This window comes from Protopterus annectens, chromosome 16.part0 (assembly GCF_019279795.1).
Source record: "Protopterus annectens isolate FY-2018-M chromosome 16.part0, PAN1.0, whole genome shotgun sequence".
Classification (NCBI taxonomy): domain Eukaryota; kingdom Metazoa; phylum Chordata; order Ceratodontiformes; family Protopteridae; genus Protopterus; species Protopterus annectens.
In genome coordinates, this window is record NC_056750.1 from 546,421,792 (window position 1) to 546,435,152 (window position 13,361).

The window sequence follows — 13,361 nt, forward strand, 5'->3', positions numbered from 1 at the left end:
ACAAGGCCTTCCAGTTTCTAAAGTGAACCTATCCAGATGGTTATTTGATACTATTGCCTTTATTTATCAGTTACGAAATAGAGCTGCCAGCTAAACCAAAAGGTCATTCCACTAGAGCATTAGCCACCTCTGTAGCTTTTTAGTCTAGGTTTCCCATAGACTCAATCTGTGCAGCTGCCACTTGGGCAAACCCCCACACTTTTATCTCTCATTACAAGATAGATAGATATGGTCTCCCAGAGCAGAGCTTCCTTTGGTTCTACTGTTCTGAAGAGTTTGTTCCAATGAGCCACCCGGGATTTTAGGTGCTAGGGACACTGTCCCAAACAGCAAGAATGAAGGCGAGATGGACAACTTAACATAAAGAAGTTATGTACCTACCATAACATTCCATGTTAGTTGTCTTCATCTCGCCTTCCTTCTTGTGTCCCTCCCTCCTTCCCCCTTCCTAGAGGATTGTGAGGAGTTTCCTTTTGTTTTCACTGGCTGAGCATCCTTTATTACTTCACATGCCAGGTAATTTATAACTCTTCCTTGTTTAGCTGTATTGGACAACCAATTTTAGTAACTGGTTACTCTACTTATGTCTAGTATGCGCTATCACAAACGAGATCTGGGTAGCTGACGCTGGACATAATGGGATAAGGGGTAGCCTTGAGCCAGTAAACAGCTCTCGAGCTATAGAAGATGGCTGAGTCGGAGCCGAGGATCGGCTCTGAACCCAAACAGCAAAAAGGAAGGCAAGATGAAGGCAACTAACATGGAATGTTATGGTAGGTACATAACTTCTTTTTCTTGTGCAAATGCTGATAAGTGCAGAAAAGCATGTTTTTTAAGGAAACACATTGTAACAGTGTCATATGATAGAAACATGTCCTGTTGTCCATTCTTTAAAAAAACAGATTTTATATTTTTGCTCTCACTGAATGAAATGCTTACATCCTATTTTTAAGTCTGTAAGGAAATATGTCCATTCAGCAGATTCCTTATTTTCCAAGTCACAGTCATTTAGTATGGATGCTAATCACATATTGCTAAACTCTATTTCTACATTTAAGCAAGCTTTATCTTATACCTTATTTATGTTGCATATTTGTAGCAAAGTTACTTTCAACCTTAGTATATTGTTGAGCGCACAATAACACCAGGGGCAGACGGAGAAATAACGGAAGACGCCGTCCACGTGGTAGAGGGGGTCCACATAACCAGGACGACAGAGGTAAGTTCTCTGGTAGGCCCTTCCATCTCTCCTGAAAGGAGGCCCGCCTGTCTACCTCTGGAGGCAATCGGGGGGAGACTATCGCTGTACCCAGAAGCCAGGCTAAATTTGACTCAGGACAAATAGGTACAGTCCATTATATCCATGCGATACATCATTCCCTTTCAAAGTCCACCTCATCTGCCAAAGTTTATCCCAGACATTCCACCTGGTCAAAGGGATCAAGCAACACTAGAAATCCAAACGTTGCTAGAAAAAAGAGTCATCCAAAAAGTCCACGCAGACCAACTATGATCTGAAGTTTACTCAAGGTTCTTTCTATTTCCAAAAAAGACAGGGGACTGGAGACCCATATTGGACCTCAGCAGACTAAACAAGTCGATGAAAAGTCAAAGTTTTGGATGGTAACACTGCAGTCTATACTCCCATTTCTGGGAAAAGACAATTGGATATGCTCTTTAGATCTTCAGGACGAGTACTATCACATAAAGATGGACAGGTACAGAAGAAGATTTCTATGGTTCTAGCTTCGAGCCAGTCATTACCAGTTCAGAACTCTGCCCTTTGGACTTACCACAGCCCTCAGGGTGTTTACCAAATGCATGGCAGTATGACGGCTCATCTGAGACGTCAGGGATTCCAGGTGTTTCCATACTTCCGTAAGTATGAGTCACACTTTTTGAAACCGGACTGTTTAGTCTCTTTGGACATCATGTCACTATCAGCAAAAGTTCACAACCAGCAAAGAAAGTCACAAAGTTAGTAAATGATTACTCAAGTGCGAGGAACCACACCAGACTAGCAAGATTACAAAACAACAAGTTTTTTTTTTTTTTTTTTTTAAAGAAGAGTGGCCAGAGGGAAAGAAGGTTAGAGGAGAGTCTCTAATTTAAACAACGTACTCCTCTAACCTGAGGAGACGCCTCTAATTTAAATGGCGAAAGGAACAACAGGGGAGCCCTCTAACTAAAAACGGGCTAAGCTATGGGCAAGAGGGGAAAAGGGAATCCTCTAACTTAAACGGATTCCTAAAAAAGGGGGCAGAGCTAGATAGAGGCCCAAGAGAAAACAATGACCCACTCAAAGCCAAAAAACAACAAGCGGAAAGGACCTTTTCTGAAACAAAAGAACACTCAAGAAATAGCAATGTAAAGACATTATTCTACTACTTAATTATTACTTAACAACCACACAAAAAGTTAAAGAAATATCCACTTAGCCTGAACCAGCAAAAAAGCAATCCTGAAGCTGCAAGTGGCAAACGAGATTTGGGTAACAGTCGCTAGGCATCTTGGGATAGGATGTATCCTCAAGCTAGTGAAAGCTCTCGAGCTTTAGTATGTGGCTGAGTCGGAACCAATGCTTGGTTCTGAATCCAACCATCAAGAATGAAGGGAAGATAGGACAATATAACATTTAAAGCTTTGGAATGGCCCAGTCAGAGCTCACACCTAAATCCAACAGAAAATCTGTGTGGTAACCTGAAGAGGGCTGTGCACAAGATATTCCCTTGCAATCTGACAGATTTGGAGCACTTTTGCAAGGAAGAGTGAGCAAATATTGCCAAGTCAAAATGTGCCATGCTGATAGACTCCTACCCAAGAAGACTGAATGCTGTAATTAAATCAAAAGGTGCTTCAACAAAGTATTAGTTTAAGGGGTGTGCACACTTATGCAACCAGCTTATTGTACATTTTTTTATTTTTTTTATATATTTTTTACCCTAACAGATTTGTTTGTTTTTCAATTGAATTGCACAGGTTATAGGTCACATTAAAGGTGGGAAACTTTTCGAAATGATTTATTGTGGTCTCATTTTTTTATATCACAAAAACATGGCATTTTAACAGTGGTGTGTAAACTTTTATACCCACTGTGTATGATGTGTGTGTATATATGTATGTATATATATATATATATATATATATATATATATATATAGAGAGAGAGAGAGAGAGAGAGTTTATTATAACGTTGAGGTTCAAAATACAATCCTACCTAAAATATCAAAGCAGATGGTCAAAATGGAATGTTGAGAAGGTCAGAATTTTGCAAACACTATACTAGTTTATAATTTCAAAGGTCTCTAAGAATACAAGAATGGAGCACGAGGAAAGAGGTCTACTAAACATGAGGGTTAATCTGGTAGATATTTTGTTTATGTCTATCAGATTAGGAATATATATCATTCCATGTGTGATGGGGGGAAGGTTGAAAGAAATGATTATATTAATCAAAATAATTTTACTAAAATCATTTTACACTTTTTTTATTTTGGCCTGAAATGAACATCAATATAAAAGTATTACAAAAGAGATTCAGTCTATTTATGATACATGAAATAAGGAGAATTTTGTTCCAAATACAATACTATAGAATGTACTTGAATATTAATATAAATATTAGCAAGCATGAAACTCAACAACAAACATGTACTTAACACTACTTTCACTGAACATAAATGGTTTAAATAATCCAAAGAAAAGATCAAACCTACTAAAATATTTAAAATTAAACAAAGCACAAGTAATATTTCTTCAAGAGACTCACTTTAAAGATGATGAAAAGCATTTATGGAATCCAAATGAGTATACAACAATAGCGCAATCATCATATAAAACCAAAACTAGAGGAGTTAGGATACTATGGAGAAAAAACATCATTAATCCCCAAATTCTTTATAGCTATGAAGATAAAGCGGGGCTTATAACACTTATTATAATAAAATTCAATAATAGAATCTGGACATTAGTAAATCTTAATTAAAGTAAATTAGAAAAAGCATGACAAAGAAACATCTAGACTTTATTAGTAAAACATATAAAGGTAGCTTGATATTAGGTGGTGACTTTAAGTGCATTCTTGATAATTCTGAGACCACCAACAAAAAAAAATTATGTATAACTCCTATAGCAAAGCTAATCAAAAAATGGGTTGAAAATCACAATTTAGTAGACACATTCAAATGTAGAGAAAGTAACTCACTGTTGCTTTCGCACCAAGATCACAGATTTACAACCCAAACAAGAATAGATAACATTTTTGTTGCACAAGACCTTGATGCGAAGATGAATAGTTTTGCAATCATACTATGTTCATTATCAGATCATAGAGCAATCCTTATTAATATTCAAACAATTTTTAAAAAAATAATACAAATGACAAGAATTCCAGCATATATTATGAAACTAAAAGAATTTAAACCTTGGCTACTCACAGAGTTGAAATTCTTTCTAGACACTAATCTCACTAATGAAATCAGCATAGTTATGGTATGGGACGCTCTAAAAGCCTATATGGCAAAATTATCACATGGTACAAAAATAAACTAAAAGAATGGGAATCAGAGTTACTCAACATACAAAATCAAATCATAAAAATAAATAATAATTTAAGAAATGCACTGACTAATAAGAAGAAAATTAATAATCTGCATGAAAAGTTTAAATTTTAACACATAAAACTAATCTAGCACTAGAAAGATTAAAATTAAACTGATATGCTGTTTCTCCTAAACATATGCATAACTTGGCGATAAAAGTTAAAGTACAATTTAAAAGAAATAACATTACTACTATTATACATGAAGGAAGGAAGAACAAGAAAGTGTCAGATATAAGTGATATATTAGATGCTTTTAAATACCATTTTACAGAACATTATAAGATGGAAGGAACTCAAACAAAAAACTTTAATTTAGATTTGAAACCCAAATTGATTAAAACAATCCCAGAAAATTTAAAATTAGAACTTCAAAAGCAAATTACTCTTACAGAAATTTCAGAGAAAATCAAAGAAAGCAAAAATAATAAAGCTCCAGGAATGGATGGTGGTATAGCTGAAATATACAAAATCTTTCCATCATCTATAATCTCAGTCTTCCAAAAAACCTTAATAGAAATACAAACACATAACACCATTCCACCATCTTGGAGATACTCATTAATTACTCCTAAAATAAAAGAAAATAAAGATGCATCAAAATGCAGTTCCTATAGACCAGTTTCATTACTAAACAATGATTATAAAATCTTTATGGCTATTCTAGTCAATAGAATCAAAAAATCTATGATAAAAATTATAAATGAAGATCAAACAGGATTTATACATAATAGGCGCACCTATGATAATATACAAATAATACTAACTATTATTGACTATTTAAATAGAGAAAAACAAGATGCCTTAATAGTTGCATTGGATATAGAGAAAACTTTTGACTCCTTAAACTGGGATTTCTTGTTCAAAATATTAGAATATTATGAGTTTCCTAGCTCCTTTATTTCATTAATAAAGAACATATATAAAAACAATTTAGCATATGTAAAATTAGGACCTTTCACATCTGAATCAATAATATTAACAAAAGGCACAAAACAAGGTTGTCCCATGTCTCCCATATTATTTGCATTAGCCATTGAAATATTTGCTATCTCAATACGAAACAATCCCTAAATAGAGAGTATAAATTTATATAATCAATATAATTCAAAAATAATATTAATTGCAGATGATATACTTCTTATCACATCTACTTCTAAAAATTCATTAAAAGAATTAGATATACAAGTTGATAAATTTTATTCAATTTCAGAATTACATTTTAACAAAACAAAATCAAATTTTATGATATTGAATAAAAAAATGATTTTCACATAAATGATAATCATATAATTGGTAAACAATCTCTCACTTTAAACTATCTAGGTATACATTAAGTACAACATTAGAAAAAAATTTAAATATAAATTACAGGGAAATCATAGACACAAAGTCAAATATAATAAAATGGAACAAAATATTTATAACATTTGAAGATAGATTGCAAGTAATAAAAAAATGATATTACTTCCAAAAATCCTATATATAGCACAAGCTATTCCAGTAATATCAGACAAATATTTTTTAAAAGAAATAAATACATTATTAAGATTTCTTTGGCATTCTAACAAAAACAGAATAGCTTATACACACCACATTAGACCATGGAAACTAGGTGGAATCAATTTCCCAGATATTGAAACTTATATTAGAGCCTCCATTTTTAAAATAATTATAAATTGGATAGATCCGTGCTATTCTTCTAACTGGAAATCTCTCCAAACTTTTATTTATTCAAATGAAAATACCATTTTAAAGAATTTAATGATAGACAATCATATTAATAAACCATGGCATATCTTATGCGCTAGCCTTCAATATAATCTAACAAAACCTACTAATCTAAAATACTTAAATGATATGTATAATCCATTTAGAAGATTTGTAACTTCTAATACAGATATAAAGTTATGGCTAGAACTTTTATATCCTTTCAGTGTAACAAGAAATTTTTGAAACAAAATTCATAGGACGGTTTTCATTACTTGGGAAAAGAAACAATTAATTTACTGGCAACAATGCATTAGTGAACATAAGGTTTTGGATAGTCAAGTTATAATAAAAACTTATAATCTCTCTACATCAGACTGGGTATTATTACAAAGCATATTACAATACTCACAAGATCTATGCAGAATAATTAACAATTCTTCTTTTAGAGATAAACCTACACTTATAACTCATTTATATGAAATAGTATACAGTAATTAAAATTGGGAAAAATCTGACATCAAAATTATATAAAATTTTAATAAATTATAAAGTTAAAATCAATCAAAAATTTTGGAATCATATAACAAAAGGTCATTCAATAAATTTATCCCTGGAAAACAAAACCAAAATACTAAATTCTGTTAAATTGACATCCAACATACAATTTTGGAGAATTTACACATGGAAATTTTTGCACAGATCTTTTTTTACTCCAAATAGATTAAAAAAAATGTAATACTTCTAATAATGTTACATGTTGGAGATGCTTGCAGAGTTGTAAAGCAGATTGCATACATACATTTCATGACTGTATTAACAATGTTGGGAAGATGTCAGCAGTTTCATACAAGCCATATTCTCAAATACATTTGCAGTTAAGTAAATCTCTAATTTTGTTGAATGTTAATGAGAATTTAGATTTAAATAGCAATCTCTACCTACTATGGAGCATTCTAGCAAATGCTAGAAAATGGAAATCAAATCTGGAACTATCATTTAAAGAATTTCTGCTAGTATTGAAGGAAACTGCATTACTGGAAACCAGAGTAAAAGAACTAAGATTAACACCAAGACAATGGAACAAGAATCAATGAGAAAAAATACTATCACTTATTGAGGCACTAAACTTGAATTCAAACTCTTAATGAGAGTAAAAGAAAAAGGAACAAATGATCTCTCATTAATATGATGTTACTCTGACTAGACTGATGAATATAATAATTTAATTTCAGGCCAACTATAAATATTGTATATAGTTAATCATACTGTTTTACTTATCAGAAAATGTATTAAGATTATTATACAATGGAATTATTTGAAAGATTAATAAAAAACACTTGGAGCAAAAAAAAAAGAATTTTGCAAACACACTTCCTTAAGTGAATTCGACCTTTCTCAACATCAGTAGACTGCAGTCAAGTATTGCATTCAATGTGAAGAAACTATTTAGCAGGGCCCCCTGCACCCCCCTCCCCACAATCATCATCAGCCCCCTTTTTTCTACATGGGGTCAGTGTATCGTGTTACCTGTTGCCATCTCTCGATTCAGTGCCATAGTCCTGACTTCTTCAACACTCATGCCTGACTGCCGTATATCTTCTTTCACCCCCCCCCCCACAGATTAAATATTCCAACTCCAAGATTGCACTGGAGTGGGGAAAAAGGCAAATTTCCTGATCTGCTCCGTGCCACAATCTTTTGTCATAAGACTGACCACATATGTGCAGTGCATTTGCTAAACCAACACTTGCACAAATGAAGGTTTGACAACACGGGTTCAGCCAATCAAATTTCAACATCCCTTGTTGTTAAACCTTCACTCAGAATTTCAATGGTAAACCTACATCTATATATATATATATATATATATATATATTTATATATGTATATCTGTATCTATATATATGTTTGTGTATGTATATCTGTATCTATATATATGTTTGTGTATGTATATATATATATATATATATATATATATATCAGTACTTTTACATCAAATTGATGAAATATCAATGCCCATAATGTCAACCTAGAAATATCAAAAAATGGAATGTTGACAGCTGCTGTGCATGCCTCGAACATTAACCTTGGAACAGGGAAAACCAAAAGAAAGTGTTTTTGCAGGAGGCAAGCCTGATTGCACCCCACCACTAGTTATATATACTAACTCCATTACTGCACAATTCATGGGGAAAAGGCATATACTGTTGATCTCTCAAACATTTCAACTTAAAGGAGTTGACTTTTGAGTGTTTTGCTCAAATATATGTAATATACGCACACACATATACACACACACACATAAATCCCTACGTCACTCGATGGGTTGCCGACTTGCTTACCGACAGAACCCAGACTGTAAAAGTAGCCGACTCCAAATCCAGCTCCAGGCAGGTGACAAGTGGAGTACCTCAGTGTTCAGTGCTGGTACCGCTCTTGCTTAGCATCTACTTCTCTGAAGTACAGGCCAACACTAAGGGACTCTGGCTAACAAAGTTCGCAGATGACTGCAAACTGGGAGCCATTCTGAATCCCCAAATGATGTGGATATTCTACAAAAGGGCCTTACAGAAACAGATGCTTGGTGCCAGAGCCATGGGCTCAAGCTTAATGTCAAGAAATGTATAGTTATCCCCTTTGCGAAAAAACATGTACACATGAATTACCACATAGTGGCAGTGCAGTAAATACTGAAAGTGTGATGACAGACTTAGGGACACAGGTGGACAGTGGTCTCACCTTCGATAACCACATCGCCACAGCAGTCAGGAAATCCTTCTGTGTGGCACACCTCATCACTAAGGGCTTTTCATCCAGAAAAAAGGAGGTCATTGTCCCACTTTACTCATCCATCATTAGACCCATTATAGAGTACAATGCCCCGTTTGGTATGTACCTCACAAGACATCTGCAGTAGCTGGAAAGGCCACAGAAATGCCTTACTAAAAGAATCACAGGCCTAAAGCAGTTGCCCTATACTGACAGTCTAAAAAACTCCAGCTATACTCTGTGGCATATAGTTTACTCAGAGGTGATCTCTGCTTAACATACAAGGTCATGTCAAACCCTGAGCTGTTGGACATGCTCCACTTAAATCTCAATCCCTCAGAGTAACACCCTCCAGGGATCTAAACTTTGTCATCACAATGAACAAAACATGCTGGAGGGAGAGGTTCCTGACCCAGAGACTCCCCATACTGTGGAATAGACTGCCCATACATGTCAAGCAGGGTGCCTCCTTGGCCCTTTTTAAAAGGAACCTTAACAGTTGGATGAGAGATAGGAAATTCACCTTGGGGATCAGGTCAGTCGCCCTGCTAGACAGGGGTCCAGGGAAGTAAACACTGTGGGACGAAACATCCATGGAATTGTTATGGCTAGGCTTGTATAGGCCCTAGAGCCGATAGCCTAGTACCAACCTATGAACCTACATATATATATATATATATATATATATATATATATATATATATATTATCATTAGCCCCCTTTTTCCCATTTTCTACATGGGGTCAGGGTATCATGTTAACTATTGCCATCTCTCTCGATTCATTGCCACACTCCTGCCTTCTTCAACACTCATGCCTAATTGTCACACATCTTCTTTCACACAATCCATCCACCTGTTTGCTGGATGTCCTAATTTCCTCTTACCTTCTTCCTGTCTGTCCTAATTTCCTATTACCTTCTTCCTGTCTGTCCTAAATCTTCTTCAGCAGATTGTCTTCTGCTTTTCTACACATGTCAGAACCACTGTAATCTGTTCTCTTTGATCTTTTCTGCAATTGGAGCTACTTTGGCTTCTGCTCTTATGTCCTCATTTCTTCGTCTGTCCCACAGTGTGCAGTCTACCACCCTTCTCAGGCATTTCATTTCCATCACCTCCCAGGTTTCTGTACCATACAGTAGTACTGGTCTCACCACTGTCTTTACAACTTGCTTTTCAGCTTCTTCGGCATTCTTCTGTCATAGGCTACACCTGAGACTCTGTGCCAGTTGGCTGCAGTCCCTGTGATTCTATCTTTGACCTCTTCATTCAGACTTCCCCTCTCTTCAACCACCCCTCCCAGATACTTAAAGCTATTTACCTGTTCCACTATCTTCCCATCTGTCTCAATTTTCAGTTTCTTCTGATTTCCCCAATTTGCTGCCATTACCACTGTCTTATCTGTGCTTAGTTCCATCCCATGTGCCTTTAGTTTTGCATTCCTTTTCCTTTGCTGAAGTTCTTGCTCAGAGTCTGCCTGTAATGCCACATCATCTGCATACAGTAACTTTGTTGATCTGTCCCCTCCAACCTGTTTGCTGATGTAGTCCATCACCAGTATGTTGAACTACCCGTATTTTTCCCCAATCATGGAAAAAAGGCAGAATACAAGCTGCATCAACTGGATGTACATAGGCAGTTAGGTTTTTACTTACATACGACAAAGGAATTTAGAAAATCTGACCAACTGTTTGTTTCATTCTCAGAAAAGGAACTTCAGTTTCCAAAGTCACCTTATCGAAATGGCTTACAGACACCATTACTTATGTCTATAACTATCAGAATAAAGAGCTGCTGAGAAAAATTAGAGGGCATTCAACTAGAGCTATGTCGACTTCCACTGCCTTTCAAGCTAGGCTCCCTTTTGATTCAATTTGCGCTTTAGCTACATAGGTTAACCCTCATACCTTTATCACTCATTACAAAGTAGATGTGGCCTCCCGGAAGAGGGCATCCTTTGGTTCCATTGTTCTGAAGAGTTTATTCCCTTGAGCCACCCAAGAAAGAAGGTGCTGGGGACGCTGTCCCAACCATCAACAATTAAGGTGAGATAGGACAACATAACATAAAGAAGTTATGTACTTACAATAACATTCTATGTTTGTTGTCCATAATCTTGCCTTCATTCTTGCACCCCCCCCTCCCCTTCCTGGAGGATCGAGAGGAATTTTCTGAAATTGGCTGTGAATTGCCTGATTCCCTTCATGCCTTAGGTATTATGGGCACAGCACCTGTTGTAGTTGTTGCATTGGGTGGCATAGTCTAGTGATTAGTTCTCCCAAGTGAGATCTGGGTAACAGTTGCTAGGCAGTCCCATAAGTTTAGCCAGCCTCATCTTTATGGGTATGGAGATGATAATTATGGAATTAATTAATGAAAACAAAGGTAACCTAAAACTCTCAGTCTAAGCCTGTTCAGATTCATCAAGGGCAGATCCTAACTATTTAACTTGGTTGACTTCTTCAAGAAAGTTACTGAAGCATGGGTGAGAGCAAATCAGGACGCACCACATATCTAGTCTATCTATGATGGGAAGGGGATATTCAAGGATGAGAACATGTACTCCTATGACAGTAGCAATCCTGTCCCACTTTTGTAGCAGTTTGGAATCTACAGTAAATGTTCAAATTCCTCACTATTGCAGTAGCCTTTAGGCTATATGGGTTTTGTCTTACCCAAGACACAACAAAAAGCCACCTTCCAAAAGTTCTAGCTTCTTCCTTTAGCTTCTGTCTAATTGTTAATAGAAAATTGGATGTGGAGGAGTTCCAGGTCATTATCTTGTCTGAGTGTGGAGGTGAAAAACTTTTTAAGCATATGGAGACTGCTAAAAGCAGTGGTCCCGAACAAGTGGTAGGCAGTGAAACCCAGCACTGATGGACTATTCTATTTGGTCTTCAACCAGGTCTGTATGATTGTGTGTATGTTGACATTTTCCAAGGTGAAGAGTGCTTGTAGGGAGTGGAGTTTTTTGTTAATGCTCCTTGCACTAAGCGGCAATACCTTTATGTTATCCAGATCCTTTTTTGATATGTTAGTTTTTATACATTTTCTGAAAAACTAGTTTTCAGTAAAAAGTTTTTGAATCTCTGCTATTTATCAATTATATTCACAAGTGCCATGGGATCTTTAATGTCCATCTGAACTAACACCAGCTTAGGAAATGAAATCCTGGCTTAAGTTCTTACCTTAAGGACTTCTTCACATCCCCAGGCTTCATGCATTTCCTGTAGTCTGATAATTTTATTTATAGAGTTGGCTTGGTCTTTGATAGTTTTATATAGGGAGTTGACAAATATTTTGAGGAAAGGCAGCTTTTAAGTGACTGAATACAAGTGGATGCAGGGAGCTGACAGAATAATGGTAAATCCGTCTGGATTATGGACAGTAATTCAGTAAGGGCAATGCTGAGCAGGTTAAAAATATGAGTTATATATTTTTTTATGTGTGGCCATTTTATCACATGAGAGGGCTGGAGATTTAACAGTAGTAACAGTAATGCAGTTTAATGGTCTTCCAAAAAAGTGACAGTTATGCCTCTCAGTATCAGAAAATAAAGAATCTTGAAAGTGCTCAGTTAGTGGCTTAGATACAGGCATTTCTTAAAAATGTTGAAAGATGCAAGTCATTAGGCTTTAATATTGCATGACCTCAGAGACGTATATACAGAATATTTGCATTGTATTAGATTTACGTATTGTTAACAGAGTGAGTATAATTAATTTAGCAGCATAGTATTAATTAACCAACACTTTACATTCCTCTTTAACAGAAAATACAAGATATGGAGGAAAGGAGGATAAAGAAGCTTGCTGAGTTAATGAAGAAATTTGCAGAAGTGGACCGCCAGGTGATCCCAATCATAGGGAAATGCCTTGATGGAATAACTGCAGCAGCAGACTCTGTTGATGTAAAACGTGTAAGTATTGTTAAAACAATTTACACATAAGTTGATCATAATCAAGCAATAACTTTGTTTCAAAGTAAATTTCTGCAGAGCTTCACTTTTTGACCATGTTTTAAACCTTCACTTTACATTATTATGTTTTTGGGCAAGGTGCCTTTCATCTGCATCAAAATTCTGTTAAGAAATATGAAGCTCCACTACTGAGGAAGCAGTGTTGGAATGCTGCTGAAAACTCTGGAATGTTTTTTTAATATCTTTTTCCTTCATAGCCTACCAATAATCAAACTTCCCCAATAGCACATTGACCCTTGTTCACTATCATTGGAAACTTAGCCTCCTGATCTGCCCACATGGGTCTTGTGAATAGAGCCACT

At 35.7% G+C, this 13,361-nt stretch overlaps 1 protein-coding gene across 1 annotated transcript in view; it reads left to right on the forward strand.

Moving 5' to 3' along the window:
• Positions 1-13,361, forward strand: part of FNBP1 (formin binding protein 1) — a 2,646,599-nt gene that overhangs the window by 1,273,765 nt on the left and 1,359,473 nt on the right. The window contains exon 8 of the mRNA XM_044058144.1: positions 12,853-12,999. Coding sequence (XP_043914079.1) covers positions 12,853-12,999 — 147 coding nt within the window. The remainder of the gene's footprint in view (positions 1-12,852; positions 13,000-13,361) is intronic.